The sequence below is a fragment of the Oncorhynchus mykiss genome, chromosome 11 (assembly GCF_013265735.2).
Source record: "Oncorhynchus mykiss isolate Arlee chromosome 11, USDA_OmykA_1.1, whole genome shotgun sequence".
NCBI lineage: Eukaryota > Metazoa > Chordata > Actinopteri > Salmoniformes > Salmonidae > Oncorhynchus > Oncorhynchus mykiss.
Window position 1 is genome coordinate 18837345 of NC_048575.1, and position 27799 is coordinate 18865143.

The 27799-nt window shown below is 44.2% G+C and overlaps 2 protein-coding genes across 2 annotated transcripts in view; one reads left to right on the plus strand and one right to left on the minus strand.

Moving 5' to 3' along the window:
- ankrd33ba (ankyrin repeat domain 33ba) overlaps nucleotides 1–7547 on the plus strand; it is a 22558-nt gene extending 15011 nt beyond the window's left edge. The window contains exons 2-6 of the mRNA XM_036935118.1: nucleotides 2645–2774; nucleotides 3346–3486; nucleotides 3657–3798; nucleotides 4864–5062; nucleotides 5218–7547. Of these exons, the coding sequence (XP_036791013.1) occupies nucleotides 2645–2774; nucleotides 3346–3486; nucleotides 3657–3798; nucleotides 4864–5062; nucleotides 5218–5763 (1158 nt within the window). The 3' untranslated portion in view covers nucleotides 5764–7547. The remainder of the gene's footprint in view (nucleotides 1–2644; nucleotides 2775–3345; nucleotides 3487–3656; nucleotides 3799–4863; nucleotides 5063–5217) is intronic.
- Nucleotides 7548–13764: 6217 nt separating this feature from the next.
- dap (death-associated protein) lies at nucleotides 13765–26511 on the minus strand. Its single transcript, XM_021620413.2, has 4 exons — nucleotides 26250–26511; nucleotides 24153–24258; nucleotides 20851–20893; nucleotides 13765–14324 (listed from the first exon to the last, which is right to left on the minus strand). The coding sequence occupies exons 1-4, from the start codon at nucleotides 26302–26304 to the stop codon at nucleotides 14205–14207; spliced, it is 324 nt and encodes a 107-aa protein (XP_021476088.1). The 5' UTR covers nucleotides 26305–26511; the 3' UTR covers nucleotides 13765–14204.
- Between the last annotated feature and the right edge of the window lie 1288 nt (nucleotides 26512–27799).

A 27799-nucleotide genomic window follows, 5' to 3' on the forward strand; every position in this document is an offset into this window, starting at 1 on the left:
TCCTTCCCCTCTCTCCTTCCCCTCTCTCTCCTTCCCCTCTCTCCTTCCTCTCTCTCTCCTTCCCCTCTCTCTCCTTCCCCTCTCTCTCCTTCCCCTCTCTCTCCTTCCCCTTTCTCCTTCCCCTCTCTCGCCTTCCCCTCTCTCTCCTTCCCCTCTCTCCTTCCCCTCTCTCTCCTTCCCCTCTCTCCTTCCCCTCTCTCTCCTTCCCCTCTCTCTCCTTCGCCTCTCTCCTTCCCCTCTCTCTCCTTCCCCTCTCTCTCCTTCGCCTCTCTCCTTCCCCTCTCTCTCCTTACCCTCTCTTTCCTTCCCCTCTCTCCTTCCCCTCTCTCATTCCTCTCTCTCTCCTTCCCCTCTCTCTCCTTCCCCTCTCTCCTTCCCCTCTCTCTCCTTTCCCTCTCTCTCCTTCCCCTCTCTCTCCTTCCCCTCTCTCCTTCCTCTCTCTCTCCTTCCCCGCTCTCTCCTTCCCCTCTCTCCTTCCCCCTCTCTCTCCTCCCCCTCTCTTTCCTTCCCCTCTCTCTCCTTCCCCTATCTCTCCTTCCCCTCTCTCCTTCCCCTCTCTCATTCCTCTCTCTCTCCTTCCCCTCTCTCTCCTTCCCCTCTCTCCTTCCCCTCTCTCTCCTTCCCCTCTCTCTTCTTCCCCTCTCTCCTTCCCCTCTCTCTCCTTCCCCTCTCTCATTCCTCTCTCTCTCCTTCCCCTCTCTCTCCTTCCCCTCTCTCCTTCCCCCTCTCTCTCCTTCCCCTCTCTTTCCTTCCCCTCTCTCTCCTTCCCCTCTCTCTCCTTCCCCTATCTCTCCTTCCCCTATCTCTCCTTCCCCTCTCTCCTTCCCCTCTCTCTCCTTCCCCCCTCTCTCCTTCCCCTCTCTCTCCTTCCCCTCTCTCTCCTTCCCCTCTCTCCTTCCTCGCTCTCTCCTTCCCCCCCTCTCCTTCCCCTCTCTCTCCTTCCCCTCTCTCCTTCCCCTCTCTCTCTTTCCCCTCTCTCTCCTTCCCCTCTCTCCTTCCCCTCTCTCTCCTTCCCCTCTCTCTCCTTCCCCTCTCTCTCCTTCCCCTCTCTCCTTCCTCTCTCTCTGGCATTAAAGTTGCTTGTTTTTTGGCTGATGAAGTGTTGGCCTTCCGGAAAACACTGGGACATTTACAGGAGATTCCAAGCTGTGTACACACATACACGCACGCATGCACGCACGCACTCACACATGCACGCACACGCACACACACACACACACACACACACACACACACACACACACACAGGTTGCACTGGCATTCCAAAAACACGGCACATCAGAAAAAGGAATTTTCCACAAGGATCAAAGTTCTGTTTTAATAGCAAACAAAACTTCTGTAATATTTACTGAATGATATTGGTTTTGGACCATGCATACAGGCCTCCTGTTGTCGTCTAACCTCCATGACACTGGCTCGGATATCATATGTTTCCCAGTTAGGCAGCAGAACTGAACTTCTCATTCAGCCATCTTCATACATTCCATAGTGTGTGGCGGATTTTGGCTCTGTCAGCTAGATGGGCCTGTACATCAACTAAGTTTCACTTGCAGAAAGACATGGAGGCTCAAACACACACACACAAACAGACATACACACACACACAGTGGCCTTCCCGGAACAGGAGTAGTCACCTCAGTGCTACAGGTAGAGAGGGTAGGAGGGAGAAACAGAGTTGTATTTAGTAGAAGACAGAACAGTGAGACACTTGTTCTGAGACTAAACAGTCTCTCTCTCTCTCTCTCTCTCCCCCCTGCTCTCTCTCTCTCTCTCTCCCTCCCTCCCCCTGCTCTCTCTCTCCCCTGCTCTCTCTCGATCTCACCCTCCCTCCCCCCTGCTCTCTCTCTCTCTCACCCTCCCTCCCCCTGCTCTCTCTCTCCCCTGCTCTCTCTCTCTCTCTCTCTCTCTCTCTACCCCTCTCTCTCTCTCTCTTTCTCCAAACCCTCTCTCTCTCTCCCCATCTCTCTCTCTCGCTCTTTCTCCCCACCCTCTCTCTCTCCCCATCTCTCTCTCTCTTTCTCCCCACTCTCTCCCCATCTCTCTCTCTCGCTCTTTCTCCCCATCCTCTCTCTCTCCCCATCTCTCTCTCTTGCTCTTTCTCCCCACCCTCTCTCTCTCCCCATCTCTCTCTCGCTCTATCTCCCCACCTTCTCTCTCTCCCCATCTCTCTCTCCCCCCCCCTCTCTTTCACGCTCTCACTCTTCCCCCCTCTCTATCTATCTCACTCTCCCCATCTCTCGCCCTCGCTCTCTCTCCCTCTCTCTCTCCCCATCTCTATCTCTCTCTTTCTCTCCCCATCTCTTTCTCTTTCTCTCTCCCCCTCTCTCTCTCCCCCTCTCTCTCTCTCTGTCTCCCCAACTCTCTCTCCTGCGCTCTCTTTCTCTCTCTCGCTCTCTTTCACGCTCTCCCCCCCCCTCTCTCTTTCTCTTCCCCCCTCTCTCTATTGCCTCTCTCTCCCCATCGCTCTCGCTATTTCTCTCTCTCTCTATCTCTCTCCCCCATCGCTCTCTCTTTCTCTCCCCTCCCCCTCTCTCCCCATCTCTCGCTCTCTCTTTCTCTCTCCTCTCTCTGTCTCCCCATCTCTCTCACTCTCTCTCCCCTTCCTCTCTATCTTTCCCCCCATCTCTCTCTCGCTCTCCCTCAGACGGGGCTGATGGTGGCGTGTTACCAGGGTTACGTTGATGTTGTCATAGCGCTGGCCCAGTGTTCTCACCTGGATGTCAACTGGCAGGACAAGGAGGGGAACACTGCCCTCATCACCGCTGCCCAGGCAGGTAGGACACACACACACACCTACACCCGCATGCGCGTACACACACACACACTTCAAAAAGGTTCATAGCCCTCTCTTTATCTCTCGCTCTTTCCCCCATTCCCTCATTCCTCTCTCTTTCCCTCATTCCTCTCTCTTTCCCCCATTCCTCTCTCTTTCCCTCATTCCTCTCTCTTTCCCTCATTCCTCTCTCTTTCTCCCATTCCTCTCTCTTTCCCCCATTCCTCTCTCTTTCCCCCATTCCTCTCTCTCTCCCTCATTCCCCTCTCTTTCCCTCATTCCTCTCTCTTTCCCCCATTCCTCTCTCTTTCCCTCATTCCTCTCTCTTTCTCCCATTCCTCTCTCTTTCCCCCATTCCTCTCTCTTTCCCCCATTCCTCTCTCTCTCCCTCATTCCCCTCTCTTTCCCTCATTCCTCTCTCTTTCCCCCATTCCTCTCTCTTTCCCTCATTCCTCTCTCTTTCCTTCATTCCTCTCTCTTTCTCCCATTCCTCTCTCTTTCCCCCATTCCTCTCTCTTTCCCCCATTCCTCTCTCTCTCCCTCATTCCCCTCCTTTCCCTCCCTTCCTCCAGGTCACATAATGATCAGTAACTACCTGTTGAACTACTTCCCTGGTCTGGACATAGAGAGGAGGAACTGTCATGGCTTCACTGCTCTGATGAAGGCTGCTATGCAGGGCAAGGTGGAGTGTGTACGAGCCCTGATGCTAGCAGGTACAGATGGACACAAACAAATTACTTTACTTTCACTTATATTTCAATATTTAACTTCAAACAGTAACTTCTAGCATGAATAACATCTACCACCAGTAAGGTGATATCTTCAGGATGTCGTCATACATTTTTCTCCTCATGCCTTTCCTTCTCCTCCTCTCCTCTGTAAGGAGCTGACATGGAGACGAGAGACTTTGGTCGTAAGCTGACCTCCAGAGAGTGGGCGCTCTTCACGGGACGCTACGAAACCGCCTGGGCCATGACACGCCTCGTCTCCCGACCCTGTCCTTATCAACTGTGTGACGCTTACAGGTAGACTCAACTTTATGAGTAATGTTGATGAATGATGAGGATGACAATAATGATGATGGTGAGGATGATAATGATGATGGTGATGATGATAATAATGATGGTGATATTGATGAGGATGATAATGATGGTGATGAGGATGATAATAATGATGATGGTGATGAGGATGATAATAATGATGATGGTGATGAGGATGACAATAATGATGATGGTGATGATGATAATGATAATGATGGTGATGATGATAATAATGATGGTGATATTGATGAGGATGATAATGATGGTGATGATGATAATAATGATGGTGATATTGATGAGGATGATAATGATGGTGATGAGGATGATAATAATGATGATGGTGATGATGATAATGATGATGATGGTGATGATGATAATAATGATGATGATATTGATGAGGATGATAATGAGGATGATAATAATGATGATGGTGATGAGGATGATAATAATGATGATGGTGATGAGGATGATGATGGTGATGATGATGATAATAATGATGGTGATATTGATGAGGATGATAATGATGGTGATGAGGATGATAATAATGATGATGGTGATGAGGATGATAATTGTGATATTGATGAGGATGATAATAATGATGATGGTGATGAGGATGATAATGATGGTGATGAGGATGATAATAATGATGATGGTGATGAGGATGATAATTGTGATATTGATGAGGATGATAATGATGGTGATGAGGATGATAATAATGATGATGGTGATGAGGATGATAATTGTGATATTGATGAGGATGATAATGATGATGATGTTGATGAGGATGATGCTGATATTGATGAGGATGTTGTTGGTGGTGGTGATGATTCTTATTATCATGATATAATGTCATCGATATAATTGGATATGGTTATATTTCCAATCGTATTATTTTCTAATCTGATATTATTGTTATGGTCCAGAGTGGGCCCAGCTGGTTTCTCTAATAGCTAATGCCCCGGAGGCTGTGTGTAGCTTGACATACTTCATAGAGTACTACCACTATTACTAGCTAAGTCATTATATTCATGTAATTGTATTATTTTCCAGTCCAGAGTGGCCTCAGCTGGCGTCTCTAGTATCTAAGGCCCGGGAGCCTCGAGGCTGTATGCAGCGTATATCAGACACCATACGGAATGCTCTGACATTCGCTAACATCACAGAGCCTGACGACGGAGGAGTCTTAGATCACCTAGTCACCGTGACAACAGCCCTAGGGAGCCCCTTTGTGGCAGTGGCGTGTACCACCGTGAGTTAGAAACTTCTGTTTCTTCTTCCTTCCTCTTTTCATCTTTTTCACTTTCTACTATTTAACCTTTCTGTCTTTGTCGCTCCCTCTCTCTGGCTTTATGTTCTCATTGATCCCTCCCCCTCCTTATGTATACCTTTGTTCTTACTCTCTAGGTGTGTCCGTCAAGCCCGCCCTGCGTGGGTAAACGTCGTTACTCCGTCCCAGAGATCCTCCGACGCCAACGGGCCAAAGAACTGAAAACCCAGAACCCTGAGAGGCTCGACGACCACCGCAAACTCTTCCAGAATTCACGGGTCACTCTGGTGCCTAAACCCCCAAAGGATCGGCGGTCCAGCCTCCCGCCGCAGAACAAAAGCCCCACCACGACTAACCCTAACCTGGGTACAGTGTCTGGGTCCGTTTCCTCGGTGGCCCTGCGTAGAGCTAGCCTGCTGCCCCTGGGTATGGTGAGACGTAGTAGTGTACGACCAGGGCTGTCCATTCCCAAGGTGAGAATCACTAAGGCCCCAACGCCCACCTATGAACCTGAGAGAGTCCGCAGGAAGAGCAGCTTTAAAGACGGCGGGGGCAACTTCCTGCAGCTCCCAAAGTGGAGGTATAAAGAACTGAAGGAGGAGAGGAAGAGAGCGGAGGAGGCAGAGAGGAGGAGGGTAGAGGTGGCCACGAGACGGCACCTGGCTGTCGGGAAGAGGAAATGACACCACAAGAGGAAGTGATGTCACTCCACCCTTTCCTCCACTGTTGCCAGGCCAGTAGATAGTGTTCAGAGGGGGTTGGATACTTGAAATGATTGATGTTAACTTATTTTCGTATTTATTTCGCTTTCTTTGGAGTAAAAGTGACAGCGCTTTATTTTGTCATGCATTTCCTTCACAAAATCATCAGTATTTTAATAGGGTGATTTCTGTATTACCTGGCACTTACCCAGGTTACAAACCCATATGACTGACTACAGATAACGTTTCACTGATATCTGACGCATCACAAATGGAAACTTTCTTGCCTAAAATGATGACACAATAAGCGTCGGGGAAGGGTTTGAATGGGACAAATAAGAAGGGTTACAATATTGCGTAGCCTATAAAACCATTGAGTAAGCCTACCAGCATGTCAAACTGATTTACCGCCAAAGCTAAACATAAGCTTTATTTTATAAGCAATGGCATTTGTCTGAGCAATAGTAGTTTCTTTTTAGATAGGCACCATGGTATGTTTATATTGGCTTTTTGAAAGCTTTTTTAATTCTGTGAATGTATTTTGCATATAGATTGGGCCAGTAACCGAAAGGTTGCTGGATCGAATCCCCAAGCTGACAAGGTAAAAATCTGTCATTCTGCCCCTGAGCAAGGCAGTTAACCCACTGTTCCCGGGCGCCGAAGACGTGGATGTGGATTATGGCAGCAGCTCCACACCTCTCTGATTCAGAGGGGTTGGGTTAAATGTGGAAGACATTTCAGTTGAATGCATTCTGCTGTACACCTGACTAGGTATCCCCCTTTCCCTTTCATCAGGTATTTTCAATAAGAGATATAAAGGTGGCTTTTTTGAATCACTTTTTATTTTCTACTAAAGTAGACATATTAAGAGAATGTGAATGAAATGGTTTTCAATGTCTGAAAGAAATATCCCAACGCTACACTATTGTGATGTGACACTTAAGGGCTTAAGCGATATACATTTTAAGGTCATTTCCGATTGAGCCGACATATGCAGTGTTTACCGTGAATGCAGCCTCTGCTAATACGAGAACATTGCTTTTGCATCACTTCCATGATACGGATTGAATAGAGCTCATTATCTGGAAGTGGGGGGGGAAACTGGAACAATATCCTGAAATGTTTGCATGTTATGAATGAGATCTACATATTGCTACACTGACCTCAGATCAGAGTGCTTAATACAATACAAACGTGTACTTCGATGACAGAACAGAGGTCAGAAGAGTAAGGAACTATTCCATGTAACTTGGTTCAGACATTTAATAGAAAATAATTGGATGAAAATAGCTGGAGGTATGAACATAAACAGCAACTGGAAAGCACTGATATTATATTATTATGGTAGGGATTGAAGAGAAGATCATTTCACGGTAACAACCCCAAGGACAGGACAGGAAGCTTTAAGTGCAATCTTCAAGTGTGTCTAATAGCCATGGTGATCAGTTGCTGTGGCGTTACCAGGGGGCAGTGATTGGCCAAATAATAATTTCTGTAAATAAATGGAGCGGGCTATGCAGGAGTGTAACACTGAAATGCTTCCCAGTGGAAGGTAATCTTAACTTGGAAATGACAAAGTGCATTTTTGGACTCGCCCCCAGACATATCGCTAACACTAACACTTTGCCCCATCTCCTCAAAGTGTTCACTGGTGGAAACTCTCTAAACACTCTGCTTATACAGTTGAAGTCAGAAGTTTACATACACTTAGGTTGGAGTCATTAAAACTCATTTTTCAACCACTCCACAAATGTCTTGTTAACAAACTATAGTTTTGGCAGGTCGGTTAGGACATCTACTTTGTGCATGACAGAAGTCATTTTTCAACAATTGTTTACAGACAGATTATTTCACTGTATCACAATTCCAGTGGGTCGGAAGTTTACATAAACTAAGTTGACTGTGCCTTTAAACAGCTTGGACAATTCCAGAAAATGATGTCATGGCTTTAGAAGCATCTGATAGGCTAATTGACATAATTTCAGTCAATTGGAGGTGTACCTGTGGATGTATTTCAAGGCCTACCTTCAAACTCAGTGACCCTTTGTTTGACATCATGGGAAAATCAAAAGAAATCAGCCAAGACCTCAGCAAAAAGAATTGTAGACCTCCACAAGTCTGGTTTATCCTTGTGAGCAATTTCCAAATGCCTGAAGGTATCACGTTTATCTGTACAAACAATAGTACGCAGGTATAAACACCATGGTACCACGCAGCCGTCATAACCCTCAGGAAGGAGACGCCTTCTGTCTCCTAGAGATGAACGTACTTTGGTGTGAAAAGTGCAAATCAATCCCAGAACAACAGCAAAGGACCTTGTGACATTTTAAATTCTTAAAATAAAGTGGGGATCCTAACTGACCTACGACAGGGCATTTTTCTAGGATTAAATATCAGGAATTGTAAAGAACTGAGTTTAAATGTATTTCGCTAAGGTGTATGTAAACTTCCGACTTCAACTAAAAATACAGTTGATGTGTGAACAAGTGTACTCTTCTCTCAGGAACCCACACTGTTTTACAGATTCACGAAATGTTTACAACACTATTGGTTTGTTTGTTTGAGTGGTGATGGAACCACAAGGGGACCAAAAATATCCAGGCCAAATATTCTACAGAATTCTTGTTTTATGGTGAATAAAACCCAAACTGTTTTACAAGCTCTACTGTTTGTGTGTGTTTGCATAGTTTCCTGATAAGTACCAGGTAACAGCCAGTGGAAACAGGCATGTAAAACCCATTGTTATGAAGGGAGAGGGATAGGCTATAGACAAAGCCTTCAGATAATATTGAGGTCACTCTTGAGCAGCTGCTGTCTGAGATGGTCACCTGAGAATATAAACCCTGAGATGTGGTCAGCACTTCTGTCAGCCTGGAAAATCTCCCTCTGCAAATCCACCTAACAACGGATTTAAAATCAGATTAGCCAAAACCCAATCCTATCCAGAGCAGGGGTAGGAAACACAAGTTGGTACACTCTGCTGGAAGACAGGGGTATTGCAGGCCACACTCATGGTATTGCAGGCTAGGCTCAATTCACTCTATGAAAGAGACGTGATCACTGATTTAGGAAATTAGCATAAAAACTATTTTATCTGGTCTTTAGTCCTTAAGTATCAGTGCTCATGAGGGAATGGAAAGAAGAGGGCTTGTAGAATATTAGGACATAGTATCAGTAGTACTTTGTGTCGAGCTCACACACAGTTCTGTCCACCCTATCAGATGTCAGATAGCCCTGTGTTTGTGTAAAGAAACATGCAGGCCTTGACCAGAGAGACTGTTGTAACTGCGTTCACAGACAATGTTAGGGTTAGAGTTGAGAGTAGGATTAGGGTTGAACCATGTGGTCATGAAGCTAGGGTTAGGGTTGAGACTAGGATTAGGGTTGAACCATGTGGTCATGAAGCTAGGGTTAGGGTTGAACCATGTGGTCATGAAGCTAGGGTTAGGGTTGAACCGGGATATTGCCTTGAAGCTAGGGTTAGGGCAGAACCGGAATGTGGACAAAGCTAGGGTTAGGGTTGACCCGGGATGTGGACATAAAGCTAGGGTTATGGTTGAGGCAAGGGTTCCCGCTAAGCACCTCTTTTCCTGTCTTCAATTCCTAAAAATCAACCCATAGCCACTAAGCACCATATGGAGATGTGAAAGGAATGGAAAGGTATCGGAATCTGGTTGAGGTAAAGGAGGGCAGAGAGATGGAGGGGATAGGAGAGAGAGGGAGGGGTGTAGCTTGTGTTCATACCATGTTGTATAGATAGTATATGTAGATTGTGTTTCATACTGTTGTGTAGATAATACTAATAATAAAACAAAAATCTGACCATAATGTCAAAGTTAATTACACTATATATCCAAAAGTATGTGGACACACTTTCAAATGAGTGGATTCTGCTATTTCAGCCACACTGACAGGAGAATAAATTGGTGCTCACAGCCAAACAATCTCCATAGACAAACAATGGCAGTAGAATGGCCTTACTGAAAAGCTCAGTGAATTTCAACGTGGCAGTCATAGGATGCCACCTTTCCAACAAGTCAGTTCATTCGACAAATTTCTGTCCTGCTAGAGCTGCCCGGTCAACTGTAAGTGCTGTTATTGTGAAGTGGAAATGTCTAAGGGCAACAGCGGCCTCAGTTGCAACACTCACAACCGAGTTCAAAACTGCCTCTGGAAGCAACGTTAGCACAATAATTGTTTGTTGGGAGCTTCATGAAATGGGTTTCCGTGGCCGTACACAAGCCTAAGATCACCATGAGCAATGCGAAGCATCGGTGTAAAGCTCACCGCCATTGGCCTCCGGAGCAGCGGAAACGCGTTCTCTGCAGTGATGAATCACACTTCACCACCTGGCAGTCCAACAGACGAATCTGGATTTGGTGGATGCCAGGAGACGCTACCTGCCCCACTGAATAGTGCCCACTGTAAAGTGTGGTGGAGGAGGAATAATGGTTTGGGCTAGGACCCTTAGTTTCAGTGAAGGGAAATCTTAACGCTACAGCATACAATGACATTCTAGACGATTCTGTGCTTCCAAGTTTATGGCAACAGTTCGGGAAAGGCCCTTTCCTGTTTCAGCATGACAATGCCCCCGTGCAATAAGTCAGGTCCATACAGAAATGGACTGTCGAGATTGGTGTGAAGAATTTGACCCCACCGAACACCTTTGGGATGTATTAGAACGTCGACTGCGAGCCAATGTGCTTAACATGTCCATGCAACTTATGTGACTCACTGTGTGCAATAATAGTGTTTCGTGACTCCCTCATATTGGTACGCCACAGATAAAATTCTGTCACGGAGTCGAGCAGTGAATTTCAAACAGATTCAACCACAAAGACCAGGGAGGTTTTCCAATGCCTCGCAAGGAACTATTGGTAGATAGTAAAAACACAAAAAGCATGGTGAAGTTAATAATTACACTTTGGATGATGTATCAATACACCCAGTCACTACAAAGATACAGGCATCCTTCCTAGGTTGCAGGAGAGGGAGGAAACCATTCAGGGATTTCACCTTGAGGCCAATAGTGACTTCAAAACAGTTACAGATTTGAATGGCTGTGATACGAGAACTGAGGATGGATCAACATTATAGTAACTCCACAATACTAACCTAAATGACAGAATGAAAAGGAAGCCTGTATAGAATGGAAATATTCCAAAGCATGCATCCTGTTTGCAATAAGGCACTAAAGTAAAACTGTAAAAAATGTGGCTAAGAAATTCACTTTGTGTCCTGAATACAAAGCGTTATATTTGGGGCAAATCCAACACATCACTAAGTACTACGCGTCACATTTTCAAGCATGTGGTGGCTGCATCAGGTCATCAGCAAGGACTAGGTGGGAAAACAAAAAACAGAATAAACCTACGCACAGGACAAATCCTAGAGGAAACCTGCTTCAGTACGCTTTCTAGTCACTGGGACACACATTCACCTTTCAGCAGGACAATAAGATAAAACACAATACCAAATTTACACTGGAGTTGTTAACCAAGACATTAAATGTTCCTGAGTGGCCTAGTTACAGTTTTCACTTCAAATAGGCTTGAAAATATATGGCAAGACCTGAAAATGGCTGTCTAGCAATGATCAACAACCAACTTGACTGAGCTTGAATCATTTAAGACTAATGTGCAAATATCATACAATCCAGGTGTGCAAAGCTCTTAGATTTACCCAGAAAGACACAGATGTAGTCGCTGCCAAATGTGAATTTAACATGTATTGACTCAGGGGTGTGAATACTTATGTACAGTAAATGTGATATCTGTATTTAATTTCCAATAAATTTGCAAACATTTCTGAAGACAAGTTTTAATGATGAAGTAATGTGTGTAAAGCCATTTAATCCATTTTGAATTCAGGCTGTAACACCAATGTGGCATAAGTTAAGGGGTATGAATACTTTCTGAAGGCAGCATGTGTGTAGAGTTTAGAAAAAGAGATATGGAGCTCTGTGACCGGCATACACAACAGTTCCATTTGTTCATGGATAATACAGAATATGACATACTACAGGCAGTAACAACGAAGACATAACAATGGTTTTAAAGTTACATCTTTATTCATAACAACCACACCTAATGCTTAAGTCCACTCACTGACTAAGGACTTTACTCAAGAAACAAACTGAGTAAAATAAAAAATATATAAATTTTAAACTTCATTAAATAAACTTACGAAATTACTCCTTCTTGCCTAAATGTATTTCCCTGGAACCCTGAAATGTGGTGTTGACAATAACCACACTTGAAATGAAGGAGGATTGTGTGTATGGTCTATGACATTTCCCTTAGAACTACGCTGAACAAAAATACAAACGCAACATGTAAAGTTTTGGTCCTATGATTCATTAGCTAAAAAAAATAAAATCTCAGAAATGTTCCATATGCACAAAAACCTTATTTCGCTCATATTTTGTGCAAAACTGTGTTTCTACCCCTGTTAGTAAGCATTTCTCCTTTACCAAGATAATGCAGCCACCAGACAGGGGTGGCATATCAAGAAGCTGATTAAACAGCCGGATCATTACACAGGTGCACCTTGTGCTGGGGACAATAAAAGGCCACTTTAAAATGTGCAGTTGTCACACAACACAATGCCACAGATGTCTCTAGTTTTTAGGGAGCGTGACATTGGCATGCTGACTGCAGGAATATCCACCAGAGCTGTTGCCAGAGAATTGGATGTTAATTTCTCTACCATAAACTGCCTTCAATGTTGTTTTAGACAATTTGGCAATCTGTCCAACCGTCCTCACAACCGCAGACCATGTGTAACCACTCCTGCCCAGGACCTCCACATCCGGCTTCTTCACCTGGGGGGTGCTGAGGAGTATTTCTGGACTGTAATAAGGCCCGTTTGTGGGAAAATCTAATTCAGATTGGCTGGGCCTGTCTCCCCAGTGGGTGGGCCTGGCTACCCATGGCTACACCCCTGCTCAGTCATGTGAAATCCATAGATTAGGTCCCAATTAATTTAATTTCCATTGACTGATGATTATATAAACTCAGCAAAAAAATAAGTCATTTTTTTAGGACCCTGTCTTTCAAAGATGATTCGTAAAAATCCAAAATAACTTCACAGATCTTCATTGTAAAGGGTTTAAACACCGTTTCCCCATGCTTGTTCAATGAACCATAATTAATGAACATGCACCTGTGGAACGGTCCTCACCAGAAACAACGTTGCCTATGAGCACAAACCCACCGACGCTGGACCAGACAGGACTGTCAAAAAGTGCTTTTCACTGACGAGTCGCGGTTTTGTCTCACCAGAGATGATGGTCGGATTTGCGTTTATCGTCGAAGGAATGAGCGTTACGCCGAGGCCTGTACTCTGGAGCGGTATCGATTTGGAGGTGGAGGGTCTGTCATGGTCTGGGGCGGTGTGTCACTGTATCATCGGACTGAGCTTGTTGTCATTGCAGGCATTCTCAATGCTGTGCGCTACAGGGATGACATCCTCCTCCCTCATGTGGTACCCTTCCTGCAGGCTCACCTTGACATGACCCTCCAGCATGACAATGCCACCAGCCATACTGCTCGTTCTGTGCGTGATTTCCTGCAAGACAGCCATGGCCAGTGAAGAGCCTGGATCTCAATCCCATTGAGCACATCTGGGACCTGTTGGATCAGAGGGTGAGGGCTAGGGCCATTCCCCCACAGAAATGTCTGGAAACGTGCAGTTGCCTTCGTGAAAGAGTGGGGTAACATCTCACAGCAAGAACTGGCAAATCTGGTGTAGTCCATGAGGAGGAGGTGCACTGCAGTACTTAATGCAGCTGGTGGCCACACCAGATACTGACTGTTACTTTTGACCTCCCCTTGTTCAGGGACACATTATTCCATTTCTGTTAGTCACGTCTGTGGAACTTGTTCAGTTTATGTCTCAGTTGTTGAATCTTGTGTTCAGACAAATATTTACACATGTTAAGTTTGCTGAAAATAAACGCATTTGACAGTGCGAGGACGTTTCTTTTTTTGCTGAGTTATGAACTCAGTACATTTTTTAAATTGTTGCGTTTATATTTCTGTTCAGTATAATAACCCAAGTATGAGGAGAGTGGGATCACATGGAATGCTTAACAGGGGATTCCCTGGTAACCTGAGCACTTAAGGTAATTGGTTGCATGCTTAATTGATTGGTTGTCCAGTTCTTTGATTGGTTTGTGGTTGTTGTGTTGGTCGGTAGGCAACTGTGATAGGTTGGCTGATGTGGTTCATTGATGATGCGTTGCATTGGCTTGCCCTTAGTCACAGATTTAGGATCAGTTTCGCCTCCTCAAATCCTTACTTAACCATTGGAGGGGGGTAAACACAAAACTGACCGTAGAGCTGTGTCTGGGAAGATTGCTGGCGCCTTGTGGGGCCAACTGTAGCAGAGTTAGCGGAGGGAAGGTAAGCTTGGTGGTAGCCTCACTTGCGGGGCTGATGGATTTGCTGGGTGAGGTGCTGGTTCTGGGGCATCTTGGTGACAGACGGCTGGGGCTTCTGGTGAGCTACCTGGGCTGCCGCCGGGGTGAAGTCCTTATCACCCTGAGAACACAACCACACACATCCACTTAGTACAGGTGTGTTACAGTACAAAAGGTGTTCACACACACATACAGTGCCTTGCGAAAGTATTCGGCCCCCTTGAACTTTGCAACCTTTTGCCACATTTCAGGCATCAAACATAAAGATATAAAACTGTATTTTTTTGTGAAGAATCAACAACAAGTGGGACACAATCATGAAGTGGAACGACATTTATTGGATATTTCAAACTTTTTTAACAAATCAAAAACTGAAAAATTGGGCGTGCAAAATTATTCAGCCCCCTTAAGTTAATACTTTGTAGCGCCACCTTTTGCTGCGATTACAGCTGTAAGTCGCTTGGGGTATGTCTCTATCAGTTTTGCACATTGAGAGATTGAAATTTTTTCCCATTCCTCCTTGCAAAACAGCTCGAGCTCAGTGAGGTTGGATGGAGAGCATTTGTGAACAGCAGTTTTCAGTTCTTTCCACAGATTCTCGATTGGATTCAGGTCTGGACTTTGACTTGGCCATTCTAACACCTGGATATGTTTATTTTTGAACCATTCCATTGTAGATTTTGCTTTATGTTTTGGATCATTGTCTTGTTGGAAGACAAATCTCCGTCCCAGTCTCAGGTCTTTTGCAGACTCCATCAGGTTGTCTTCCAGAATGGTCCTGTATTTGGCTCCATCCATCTTCCCATCAATTTTAACCATCTTCCCTGTCCCTGCTGAAGAAAAGCAGGCCCAAACCATGATGCTGCCACCACCATGTTTGACAGTGGGGATGGTGTGTTCAGGGTGATGAGCTGTGTTGCTTTTACGCCAAACTTAACGTTTTGCATTGTTGCCAAAAAGTTCAATTTTGGTTTCATCTGACCAGAGCATCTTCTTCCACATGTTTGGTGTATCTCCCAGGTGGCTTGTGGCAAACTTTAAACAACACTTTTTATGGATATCTTTAAGAAATGGCTTTCTTCTTGCCACTCTTCCATAAAGGCCAGATTTGTGCAATATACGACTGATTGTTGTCCTATGGACAGAGTCTCCCACCTCAGCTGTAGATCTCTGCAGTTCATCCAGAGTGATCATGGGCCTCTTGGCTGCATCTCTGATCAGTCTTCTCCTTGTATGAGCTGAAAGTTTAGAGGGACGGCCAGGTCTTGGTAGATTTGCAGTGGTCTGATACTCCTTCCATTTCAATATTATCGCTTGCACAGTGCTCCTTGGGATGTTTAAAGCTTGGGAAATCTTTTTGTATCCAAACCCTGCTTTAAACTTCTTCACAACAGTATCTCGGACCTGCCTGGTGTGTTCCTTGTTCTTCATGATGCTCTCTGCGCTTTTAACGGACCTCTGAGACTATCACAGTGCAGGTGCATTCATACGGAGACTTGATTACACACAGGTGGATTGTATTTATCATCATTAGTCATTTAGGTCAACATTGGATCATTCAGAGATCCTCACTGAACTTCTGGAGAGAGTTTGCTGCACTGAAAGTAAAGGGGCTGAATAATTTTGCACAGACAATTTTTCAGTTTTTGATTTGTTAAAAAAGTTTGAAATATCCAATAAATGTCGTTCCACTTCATGATTGTGTCCCACTTGTTGTTGATTCTTCACAAAAAAATGCAGTTTTATATCTTTATGTTTGAAGCCTGAAATGTGGCAAAAGTTCGCAAAGTTCAAGGGGGCCGAATACTTTCGCAAGGCACTGTATCTACATATTTTCCTCAAGCTGATCAGCCCTCAGACTACAGGCCTTTTAGTCAGAGCCCTATAGCTTCAATACATCACACTGGCCTTAGTGCTCCTCCAAGCATCCAGCAGCACCTGCGTGTGGTGTCTATCACTTGTATGTCTACGCGCAGTCTCTCCTGGTGTGCAGATCTGTTTGACCCCAGTCTGTTCTAAATTTTCTGGCTCTCTGATTAATTACCACAGGGATGCTGTGTGTGTGAGAGTGTGTGTACACACACAGTAGCATCCAGTACAGAGACCTAGGAGAGTAAATCCATTTGATTTCAATCACTTTTGACTGAACCCCTTTTGATTTGAACGAAACCTCCCATAGATATTTCCCATTGTAGAAGTCCTCAGAACGTGACCTTTTGGACCTTAGAGATAAAAGGTGCTGAAAGTTGACCCATTTTGCATTCCCCGCCCTGCCATGAGACACGTCTTCATCACTGGAGAAGATAAACGGCTGAGATTGACATCATTTTAAAAGCTTACAAACAGGGTTGTCAAACTATTTTATATATATATATATTTTTTTTTAAAGTAAAAATGTAACCTTAAATAGGTAAATTATCAAAATATAATGCTGTAGCTTAGAACCTATTTCACATCATATCATATTATGTTGTGCTGCCATCGGTTGAGATACAACATGCTCTTGAATACAGGGTGGGTGTCATGTTTCGGCTGATAAACGTACTCTAGTGGGAATATAATTTCAATTTCGACGTTCAAAAGGTATCACAAAGATGGAGGTCCACACATCATAGAACACTGACTTGAATGGGAATATCTGTTTTAAATTATACTGTCAATCTTCCATAGGAAACCTATTGAAATCATATAAATATAGATAATAGAATAGACATGAACATTTACTTCAAAGTTGACAGTAAGTTGCCCGGTGGCCATCATTATGTTAGTAATTAGAAGGAAAACATTTCAGTTCAATTTCAAATGGTGTACTAGTTAAATTGCAGTGGTCTGAAGGAATAGGTCAGTTCTATGAATTCTATATCTATGATTGAAATGACACCCACCCTGTATTTAAGAGCATGTTGTGTCTCAACCGATGGCAGGCACAACACAAAAATCTCAGCTACAACATAAAGAAATATTAACAAAAATCGGTTTACCCATTTTTAGATAAATTACGTTAAAAAAGGTTAAACCCCCCCGACACACAACTGCTCAAAAGTTTTAGGACACCTACTCATTCAAGGGTTTCTTTATTTGTACTACTTTCTACATTGTAGGATAATAGTGAATACATCAAAACTATGAAATAACACATATGGAATCATGTAGTAACCAAAAAAGTGTTATACAAATATTTTTTATATTTGAGATTCTTCAAAACAGCCACCCTTTGCCTTGACAGCTTAGCACACTCTTGGCATTCTCTCAACCAGCTTCATGTTAACTGGAATGCATTTCAATTAACAGGTGTGCCTTGTTAAAAGTTCATTTGTGGAATTTCTTTCCTTCTTAATGCGTTTGAGTCAATCAATTGTGACAAGATAGGGGGGTATACAGAATAGAGGTCGATAAACATGTTCCATTTGGTTTAAATAATGCAAAAACAAAGTGTTGGAAAGATGTAAGATAGCTAACGTTTAAGTTCCTTTCTCAGAACATGAGAACATATGAAAGCTGGTGGTTCCTTTTAACATGAGTCTTCAATATTCCAAGGTAAGAGGTTTTAGGTTGTAATTAATATAGTATTTATAGGACTATTTCTCTCTCTCATTTGTATTCCATATACCTTTGACTATTGGATGTTCTTATAGGCACTTTAGTATTGCCAGTGTAACAGTATAGCTTCCGGCTAAGGTGTATGTAAACTTCCAACTTCAACTGTATGTTGATTTGTTTAACACTTTTTTGGTTACTACATGATTCCATATGTGTTATTTCATAGTTTTGATGTCTTCATTATTATTCTACAATGTAGGAAATAGTAAAAATAACTGTTTGTATACTTTCAAATTATAATCAAACTCAACCTTTTCCAGTGATGAAGGCATGGATGTCTCATGTTAGGGTGGGGTATGCAAAACGTGTTAACTTTGAGCTTTCTGACTACAAACGTATGGAAAGTGGTTTAAATCAAAAAAAGGATTGCTGTCAAAAAAGTGATCGAATTCAAATGGAGTGTCCCAGGAGTGTCTACCCACATGGTTTAAACCCTCGATCTGAAGTTCCCTGAACCCAGTCCACAAATACACATCCTCCCTTCGATACCACATCCCATCAAAACCAAACGCATTTACTTCTTACACTCCATTGCATTGCTTCACATGTAGTGCTATAGTTAAGACTAAAGAACTTGATTGGCAGTCTTCTCTCTCAGATTGTGCACCGCCCTATCGGCCCAGTGTTGTCCGGGGTTAGAATTTGGCCTGGGTAGGCCGTCATTGTAAATAAGAATGTGTTCTTCACTGACTTGCATAGTTTAAATAAAGGTTCAATAAAAAGAGGAGGCACGGCCCTAATAAGGGTTAGAACACAAGTCCATTAATACCATAGGGTGAGGATCAGAGTCAACCTACAGAGGATGAAAGTATAGCTCATATAAAAACTGCCCCTCTTCATAATCTCCCGCTCACTCTCTTTCCCGCTCTCCCCCAGGAGAATTGTGTAGCGTTCCAGAAGAGTGCTGTAGTGTGTAACAGTGGTGTAGTCATAATATCTGATAGATAAGAGAGTTGTGCTGGCTGTGAATGACTCACCAGCTTCAAATCTCTAGGAAATGCTAACACAGCAGTATAGAGAACACACCACACATGCACGCACACATTTTTATATATCATATCTGTGTGTCTGTGCATGCATGCGATCTAATGTTGTGCAATGTATATTCGTGAATGTTTCAGTTTAAGACCATAACTCCTATAGATCTGAAAGACCTACGATCAAGGGAGCCAGGGGTGTGGCAGACATCAGTATCCAGGTTAGGAGGCCTGAATCTGGGCATGACACCACTCAGACCCCTTTATACAGTCCACTGGAGCTGGTACAATAAAACTCCTGTATCAGTTCTCTAGGTCACTAGCATACATCCTAATCTCTATAAGGAAATCTATGTGGTGTATTTTCCTGGAAATTAGTCAATGTTGTTATGTTTGTATGTAAACAGAAATAAATAAATGCATGGATTGATATTATGGTGCAGTCGGGAGACCAGATGGAAGGTTACATCATCTATATAAACCTCTGGATATACGGACGGGAATGCAAGCGCAAGCACTCACACACAGTGGAATAAGATCAAACTAGGATGGCAATGTATATGAGGTAGGTATATACATATATAAGAGAGAGAAAGGAAGGGATGGGGTGTGTATCAGCGTGAGGGAGAGAGAAAGGAAGGGATGGGGTGTGTATCAGCATGAGGGAGAGAGAAAGGAAGGGATGGGGTGTGTATCAGCGTGAGGGAGAGAGAAAGGAAGGGATGGGGTGTGTATCGGCGTGAGGGAGAGAGGAAGGGATGGGGTGTGTATCAGCGTGAGGGAGAGAGAAAGGAAGGGATGGGGTGTGTATCGGCGTGAGGGAGAGAGAAAGGAAGGGATGGGGTGTGTATCGGCGTGAGGGAGAGAGAAAGGAAGGGATGGGGTGTGTATCTGCGTGAGGGAGAGAGAAAGGAAGGGATGGGGTGTGTATCTGCGTGAGGGAGAGAGAAAGGAAGGGATGGGGTGTGTATCAGCGTGAGGGAGAGAGAAAGGAAGGGATGGGGTGTGTATCGGCGTGAGGGAGAGAGAAAGGAAGGGATGGGGTGTGTATCGGCGTGAGGGAGAGAAAGGAAGGGATGGGGTGTGTATCGGCTTGAGGGAGAGAAAGGAAGGGATGGGGTGTGTATCGGCGTGAGGGAGAGAGAAAGGAAGGGATGGGGTGTGTATCAGCGTGAGGGAGAGAGAAAGGAAGGGATGGGGTGTGTATCGGCGTGAGGGAGAGAGAAAGGAAGGGATGGGGTGTGTATCGGCGTGAGGGAGAGAGAAAGGAAGGGATGGGGTGTGTATCGGCGTGAGGGAGAGAGAAAGGAAGGGATGGGGTGTGTATCGGCGTGAGGGAGAGAGAAAGGAAGGGATGGGGTGTGTATCGGCGTGAGGGAGAGAAAGGAAGGGATGGGGTGTGTATCGGCGTGAGGGAGAGAGAAAGGAAGGGATGGGGTGTGTATCAGCGTGAGGGAGAGAGAAAGGAAGGGATGGGGTGTGTATCGGCGTGAGGGAGAGAGAAATGAAGGGATGGGTGTGTATCAGCGTGAGGGAGAGAGAAATGAAGGGATGGGTGTGTATCAGCGTGAGGGAGAGAGAAATGAAGGGATGGGGTGTGTATAGTTTATTTTACCAAACCTCAACAAATATAAATCTGAGGCAGTAAAACCCCTCTCTCAGGTCATCTCAGTGGGAGAATATAATCTCTGCAGCTGCCCCCTGGTTCGTCAGGCTTTATTTAAGGCTGTCGCAGCCTGCAGGTATGGCAGCACAGACAAATAGAGAATAAAAAGGCAAGCCTAGATGTACAGAGAGAGCGAGTAGAGACCCCAGAGGGGTGAGCTTAGATGGGGGTAAGCGTGGAGTGGAAAGGGTGGGGGTAAATGGTAATATCCTAGGGGCCAGGGTAGGCTAAGCTTAGTGTGTGTGTGCGTTGGTGAAGAATCCAGTCCGAGGTGGTATCTGGTATCTCTCCAACAATCTGTGTTCAGTGCTAACACGACGCTAGGAGCCGTCTTGCCCCATCTGACCCTGTCAAGGACATCTGGGTGGGTCTCACACACACACACACACACACTTTGGTCTTACCTTTGTAACCACTCCTGACACGACCACAGTGGGCTTTGGTGGGCTAGAGACAGAAAGAGGGGTTAAACACATCAGACTCCTACCTCAATGTCAATTCTTTGACAAGACACGATCACATTTTGTTGAGATGAAATGCCTGATGAATGTATGCCTGTGTCGATGTCAGAAACACTGACCATCAACTCTGGAGTTTCTCTTACAGGGGGTTATAAAAGACAGGAACAGAAAGTGCTTCTGTTTGATCCAATTGAACAAACATACACAGACGGCGAGAGAAAGAGACCTCCGTGAGCTCATTCACAGTACTGTGATGCTGTGGATCTGCCTGCCACCCTGCTAAATGACTATCATTAATACTGGACTGGTTCTACACTGCAACTCACACAGTGGGGGAGAGAGAGAGATCCCGAGATGGAAATGGACCTTGACATGAGAAACGAGTCCTGTCTGATGTAACAGCAGAACCATTACCGGAGGTGAAAAGCTGTCCTCAGCTTCTACCTCTGGAGGTTTGGGCAGGGCAACAGAGAGACTTAACGTAGCATACAGAATTAAGGTAGCCTACATATTGTCGCTAGCGTCCTTGGTACAACACCAGCGGCCTTGTCAAGACGTTAATGACTGACAGACACAGGCCCACTTCGCTGCAGTATACCTGTATTGGAGTACTTCACTTAAAGTAGCCTAAACATTATCTTCAAGTAATGTCAACATGTTATTACAATCCAACTACACTGGTATGAGAGCAATTTAATCAGTGAGAAAACGAGTTCCTCTGAGATTAGAGGATTGAGGCGCAGTCAGTCAGTCGTCTGGAGTGCAGATAGACAAGATGAGGGGAAAGAGAGACAAAAAGAGAGGGGGAGAAAGAGAGGGGATAAAGATACTTTTTTTAGTTGTCATATACACGTGTTTAGCAGATGTTATTGCGGGTGTAGCGAAATGCTAGCGGGAGAGAGGGATAAAGAGAGAAATAGAGTGGGGGAGAGCAAGAGCGCGACATGAAAAAAAGAGCTTCAGAGTTAGGGTTGGTCCCGCCCCTCAGGCTGTGTACAGGAAGTGCTTATGGCGATGCTCTCTTGCCTTTACTGTAAACTTCTCTCCCTTTCCTCCCATCTCTCCATCTAGGTCTAAATTGTATATGACAGGCGTTCCCTTGGTGACCTCGCTCCACTGGCTGCTATACAGCATCCACCTGCTCTCAGAGTGGACACAGGCATGCACGCAGGACACACACTAAACCTTGCTCTTAAATGAGCGACTGAAGGAAAGCCAGAGCCAGGGTAAGAACCAAGATGACCGCATCATAGAGGATTTCTACTGCATTTCACACGGGCACTTTCACTGCTGCCTCTGATCTCTCCAGAGGACCCGGGGCAGGAGCTCTTATGGCAACCTCCCTCTTCAGGCTGGGGCATAGTGTAAGCCAATACTATAAACCTCTTTCGCTCTTTACTTTCCCTGTGTCCTTGCCACAATTCCTGCTTGCTCCCAAGGACCGGCCAAAGAGAGGAGTGAGAGCCACAGCTCAGTTTGAACATTTATACAAAACTCTCACCGTGTTGCTCAACAGGTTTTGGAGAGTACACAGAGGTAAACGCAACACACACACACAGTGTGGTGTAAATATTTCACCTGGATAAACAGACATTGCTCAACAGTCGAGACCCAGAGCAGATCTTAGTGGGGGGGCATGAAGCACCACACATTTTTCCAACAAAGTATAGCCTCAAACATATACGAGTCCTATATTGACAACCTGAAAGGCCACTCAGCAAGGAAGAAGCCACTACTCCAAAACCGCCATAAAAAAGCCAGACTACGGTTTGCAACTGTACATGGGGACAAAGATCGTACTTTTTGGAGAAATGTCCTCTAATCTGATGAAACAAAAATAGAACTGTTTGGCCATAAAGACCGTCGTTTTGTTTGGAGGAAAAAGGAGGAGGCTTGCAAGTCTAAGAACACCATCCCAACTGTGAAGCACGGGGTGGTAGCATCGTGTTGTGGGGGTGCTTTGCTGCAGGAGGGACTGGTGCACTTCACAAAATAGATGGCATGAGGTAGGGAAATTATGTGGATATATTGAAGCAACATCTCAAGACATCAGTCAGGCTTGTTCGCGAATGGGTCTTCCAAATCGACAATGACCCCAAGCATACTTCCAAAGTCATGGCAAAATGGCTTAAGGACAACAAAGTCAAGGTATTGGAGTGGCCATCATAAAGCCCTGACCTAAATCCTATAGAAAATTTGTCGGTAGAACTGAAAAAGCGTGAGCGAGCAAGGAGGCCTACAAACCTGACTCAGTTACACCAGCTCTGTCAGGAGGAATGGGCCAAAATTCACCCAACTTATTGTGGGAAGCTACCCTAAACATTTGACCCATTTGACGCAAAAATTCCCTGTACTTAGCGCCATCCATCATTCCTTCAATTCTGACCATTTTCTCAGTCCCTGCCAATGAAAAACATTGCCACCGCATGCTGCTGCCACCACGCTTCACTGTGAGGATGGAGTTCACGGGGTGATGAGAGGTGTTGGGTTTGCACCAGACATAGTGTTTTCCTTGATGGCCAAAAATATCAATTTTAGTCTCATCTGACCAGAGTGCCTTCTTCCATATGTTTGGGGAATCTCCCACATGCCCTTTGGCGAACACCAAACGTTTGCTTATTTTTTTCTTTAAGCAATGGCTTTTTTTCTGGCCACTCTTCCGTAAAGCTCAGCTCTGTAGAGTGTACGGCTTAAAGTGATCCTATGGACCGATACTCCAATCTCTGCTGTGGAGCTTTGCAGATCTTTCAGGGTTATCGTTGGTCTTATTGCTGCCTCCATTATTAATGCCCTCCTTGCCTGGCCGTGATATTTTGGTGGGCGGCCCTCTCTTCGCAGGTTTGTTGTGGTGCCATATTCTTGCCATTTGTTAATAACGGATTTAGTGGTGCTCTGTGGGATGTTCAACGTTACTTCTCCACAACTTTGTTCATGACCTGTTTGGAGAGCTCCTTGGTCTTCATGGTGCCACTTGCTTGGTGGTGCTCCTTGCTTAGTGGTGTTGCAGACTCTGGGGGCTTTCAGAACAGGTGTGTGTGTGTGTGTGTGTATATATGTATATACTGAGATCATGTGACACTTGAAGTCCACCTGTGTGCAATCTAACAAATTATGTGACTTCTGAAGGTAATTGGTTGGACCAGGTCTCATTTAGGGGCTTCATAGCAAAAGGAGTGAATACATATGCACGCTCCACTTTTCCATTTTTTAAAACTATTTTGTGTGTGTGTGTGTTTGTGTGTTACCTAGGCTCCTCCACAAACTCCTCGTCGTCCTTGTCCTTGACAGGAGGCGGCTCAGGTGGAGCTGCTCCCTGGTGCTTCTGCACGATCCTCATCCCCCCTGCCTTCACTGTCACACACAATGAATTCACATCAACACATCTTTATTACTGTTATAAATTAACAAACACCTACACACTTAGGCAGTGTTTCCCAAACTCGGTCCTGGGGACCCCAAAGGCTGCGCTTTTTTTTCTTGTTGCCCTAGCACAACACAGCTGATTCAAATAATCAACTCAGCATCAAACTTTCATTATTTTTATCAGTCTGGTGCTAGGGCAAAAACCAAAATATGCAGTTCCCCAGGACCGAGTTTGGGAAATGCTGCATTAGGGTAGTGTGGACAAAAGGCTGAGGCGCAAAAAAAAAATCTATTTGCCAAAGCAGTAAAATGAACCACAGAGAGTCAGATAATCAGAAGAGGTGGACTTGGTCAAAAACAATAATAATCCTCTTTAAAATAACCGATCTCAGTCCTCATTAAAGTGAACTCTGGGGTAAAAAAGTGAACTCTGGGGTAAAAGACGTCGCATTCACATTGCCCTTGAATGAGGACTCAACTCTTCTGCCAGTTCACAACCAACTATTTTGTGGTTTGAGTCCTCTTTGCCTTCACATTGCTATGTTTAGAAAGGAACCAAGATCTTTTTCCAACAATCACTCAATGCACTCTGGATTTTTACAATGTGCAGGAAAAGTCATTCCATCTGGTCAGAAAGCTATATGCCTGCTTACATTTTGGAAGCAAAGAAATTGCATTTAGTTAAAAGATGCCAATCATCATAATCAGAAGATACCAATAATATTGACATGTTAATAGTAACAGAATAAATAGCAAAAGAATAACTGCAGATTAAAAAATGCTGTAATTGAATGTTGTAAGAGCTACAATTTATTTTTGTACCCTGTTGTCTTCACATTATTCAAACTCCACAATCAATAAACATCTAATGAAGCTCTCTTGACCTATATATCACATACTGTAAACACATAACCTAAAAACTCATATTTTGGCATTTCTGTGCATCCTTGACAATTGCTAATCAATATCCCAAAACAGAACACGTTTTTTTCTCCGAACCCACAAAATCTTCCCTCAATTGTGACACTAATGTGAACGTTATGGCAGGAAAAACAGTGTTGCAGTAGACTAGTGTGTGGTGCGGGAATAATGGCAAACGGACATGGGGAGCTTTGTGTTCACATTGCCCTAAAAAAAAAAAAAGGAAAACCGGACTGAGGATTTCAAGCACACCAAACTCAGACCCCCCCTCGGTCTCAGTTCGTTTTGCTTCTGGGACTCGAGGGGTCTGAGTTCCTTTGGAATGTTCACATTGGACAAAAAATTAAGCGAACCCTACTAAATTAACAAAAATTTTATGAAAACACCCTTAGAGTATTTTAAGACAAGGCATATACTACTAATGAGATCGTGTCTTTTCACCACCTGGCAGTCCTAGCAACATTAGCTAGTAGCTACTTGTAATCTTTAGTCAGTTATGGCTATGTGCCCTACTTTCTATGTCCACGTAGGCTACTCCTTAGGACTGTTATCACTTCCCCCACATAGACTTTAGCTACATAGCCTGGATGCCAGTCTGTTTCTGCTCTCTTGCCAACTCCTTATGGAAATGTAATGTCAAACCTATAGCAATAAGTGGAATGACAACCAAACAGACTGGCACCCAGGCTTCATACGGTAGCTTCCACTATAGTAACTAGGCCACAATAGAAGATACAGGCCTAGGATTGATGGCGCACCGGCAATAAAACATTGGCAACATGTGCAACGTTAGATCTCAATGTACAGGCGTAATGCGTTATTAGGGAAATCAGACTTAGCGGCAGGCAAAAAAAAAAAAAAAATCGTAAGCTTTCAGATGTCGTTCTACAGCACACAAATGTTAGTCTAGCTACTTGAGTAGTGTATATCTAACTAACGTTGCCCAACACAATGATTGACATAGGCCTAATGCGTATGCAGTGAGTGATACAATGTCAGTTGAACCCTGAAATCAAAAGCGACGTTAGTGCTGTAAAAAGAAACAGAAGGTTTAATACCAGCCGGGAGATGTCCTCCTTTGGTCTCGATTCTTTCCTTCGGAGGCGAAGACATCTGTAATCTAATTTATATATTTCGGAAGAGTGAAAAACGCTCGTTTAGATCTATTTTTCTGGGAAAAACAGCAGCAGTAGACTTCAGTCCAGTTCGTCAACGTGGCTTTTTTGTTTGGCAACGGGGCATGATGAGGACAGAGAAAATATCAGCAAATAGGAAAGTCACGTTCAGTCTTACGTAGTGTAGGTACGGGACGGGGCTAGGCCAGAATAAAGAATTTCCCACGGATAAATAAAATCAACAGTGGTCAAAGTAAGGTCCGGTAAGGCGTCCCGGAAAAATAAATAGTGAGGGTACACCATACCGGTAAAAACATGAGCCTATCACAATAATTAAAGCAAAATGTCAAGAACACTGTAGGCTATTATACCACCTTTTTTTTTTTATCATTAGCACATGTCAGAGGCATGAAAAGGGAAGTAATGTACTTGAAAACGGGTGGTAACGTTATAGCCTTCGCTCCAAAAATGCTATGTGGTTCGATGAGAACACAGATACTTTGCCAAGGCAGAGATTTTTATTTAACTAGGCAAGTGAGTTAAGAACAATTTCTTATTTACAATGATGGCAAACAAAAATGTTTGATATATGTTTGATATATAGCAGGTAGATAGGAGGTCCCGTACCAGGAAGACATGAATTATACTTTCACCCCTGAAAATCAGGGAATCGTCTAGTCAGTGTGTGTGTGTGAGTGTGGGCATCTGTGCGTGTGTTCGGTGTGTGTCAGTGTTTGGTTCTGACAGTAGCGAAGACATCCTATAACACCTATTCCCCCTGTCCAGAGGGTGTTGTAGTCCTATGAGAGGTGTCAAGGTGTTGATGTCCAATCAAAAGGCTAGGAGGTCACTGCTGTCCTTCTCTCCTTGTTCTGTAGAACAATGTTGTTGATTAATTCATAACATAAACAACATTTGTCGATACATGTGAACATAAGCACGCATTTAAAGTTAGACCAGGCTGCATTCAGCACATTTTTACGTTCTGGAACGTACAATTGAACGGAAATGGACGCTGTACTGAAAGACCAGTTGAAAAACGGGGAGGGGTTGGGTTGTGGCTTGGGGAACAATGTCAGCATGGTCACCACCTTTTAAATACGTCATTCACTGTGTCAAGCCACACCTCGCCACAACCGCCAAACGGGAGCAAAGTAAACGTACCTCAAAGTCTATTCAATAAGGTTTTGGGGAAAATGTTATTCAGTACAAACCGTTCCGCAATGTAGCAATCATTCAAGCGAACTGAACGCACCTCATGTTCTTACGCACAAAATGAGTCAGGCAATTAAAATGTTTGATTTACTTAGATGTGACCAAACGCTAAATTCTATCTCGTCCCATCAGATAACGTGGTACTGATTACATGATTCTGGCACAACTTCTTCTTCCACCTATCAAATATATCATGTCTGTTTCGCACACATCCATGTGCTTTTATGGGAAAATATAAATGAGGTCCTTCCAAGACAGTTTATCGTACATTGTAAAAA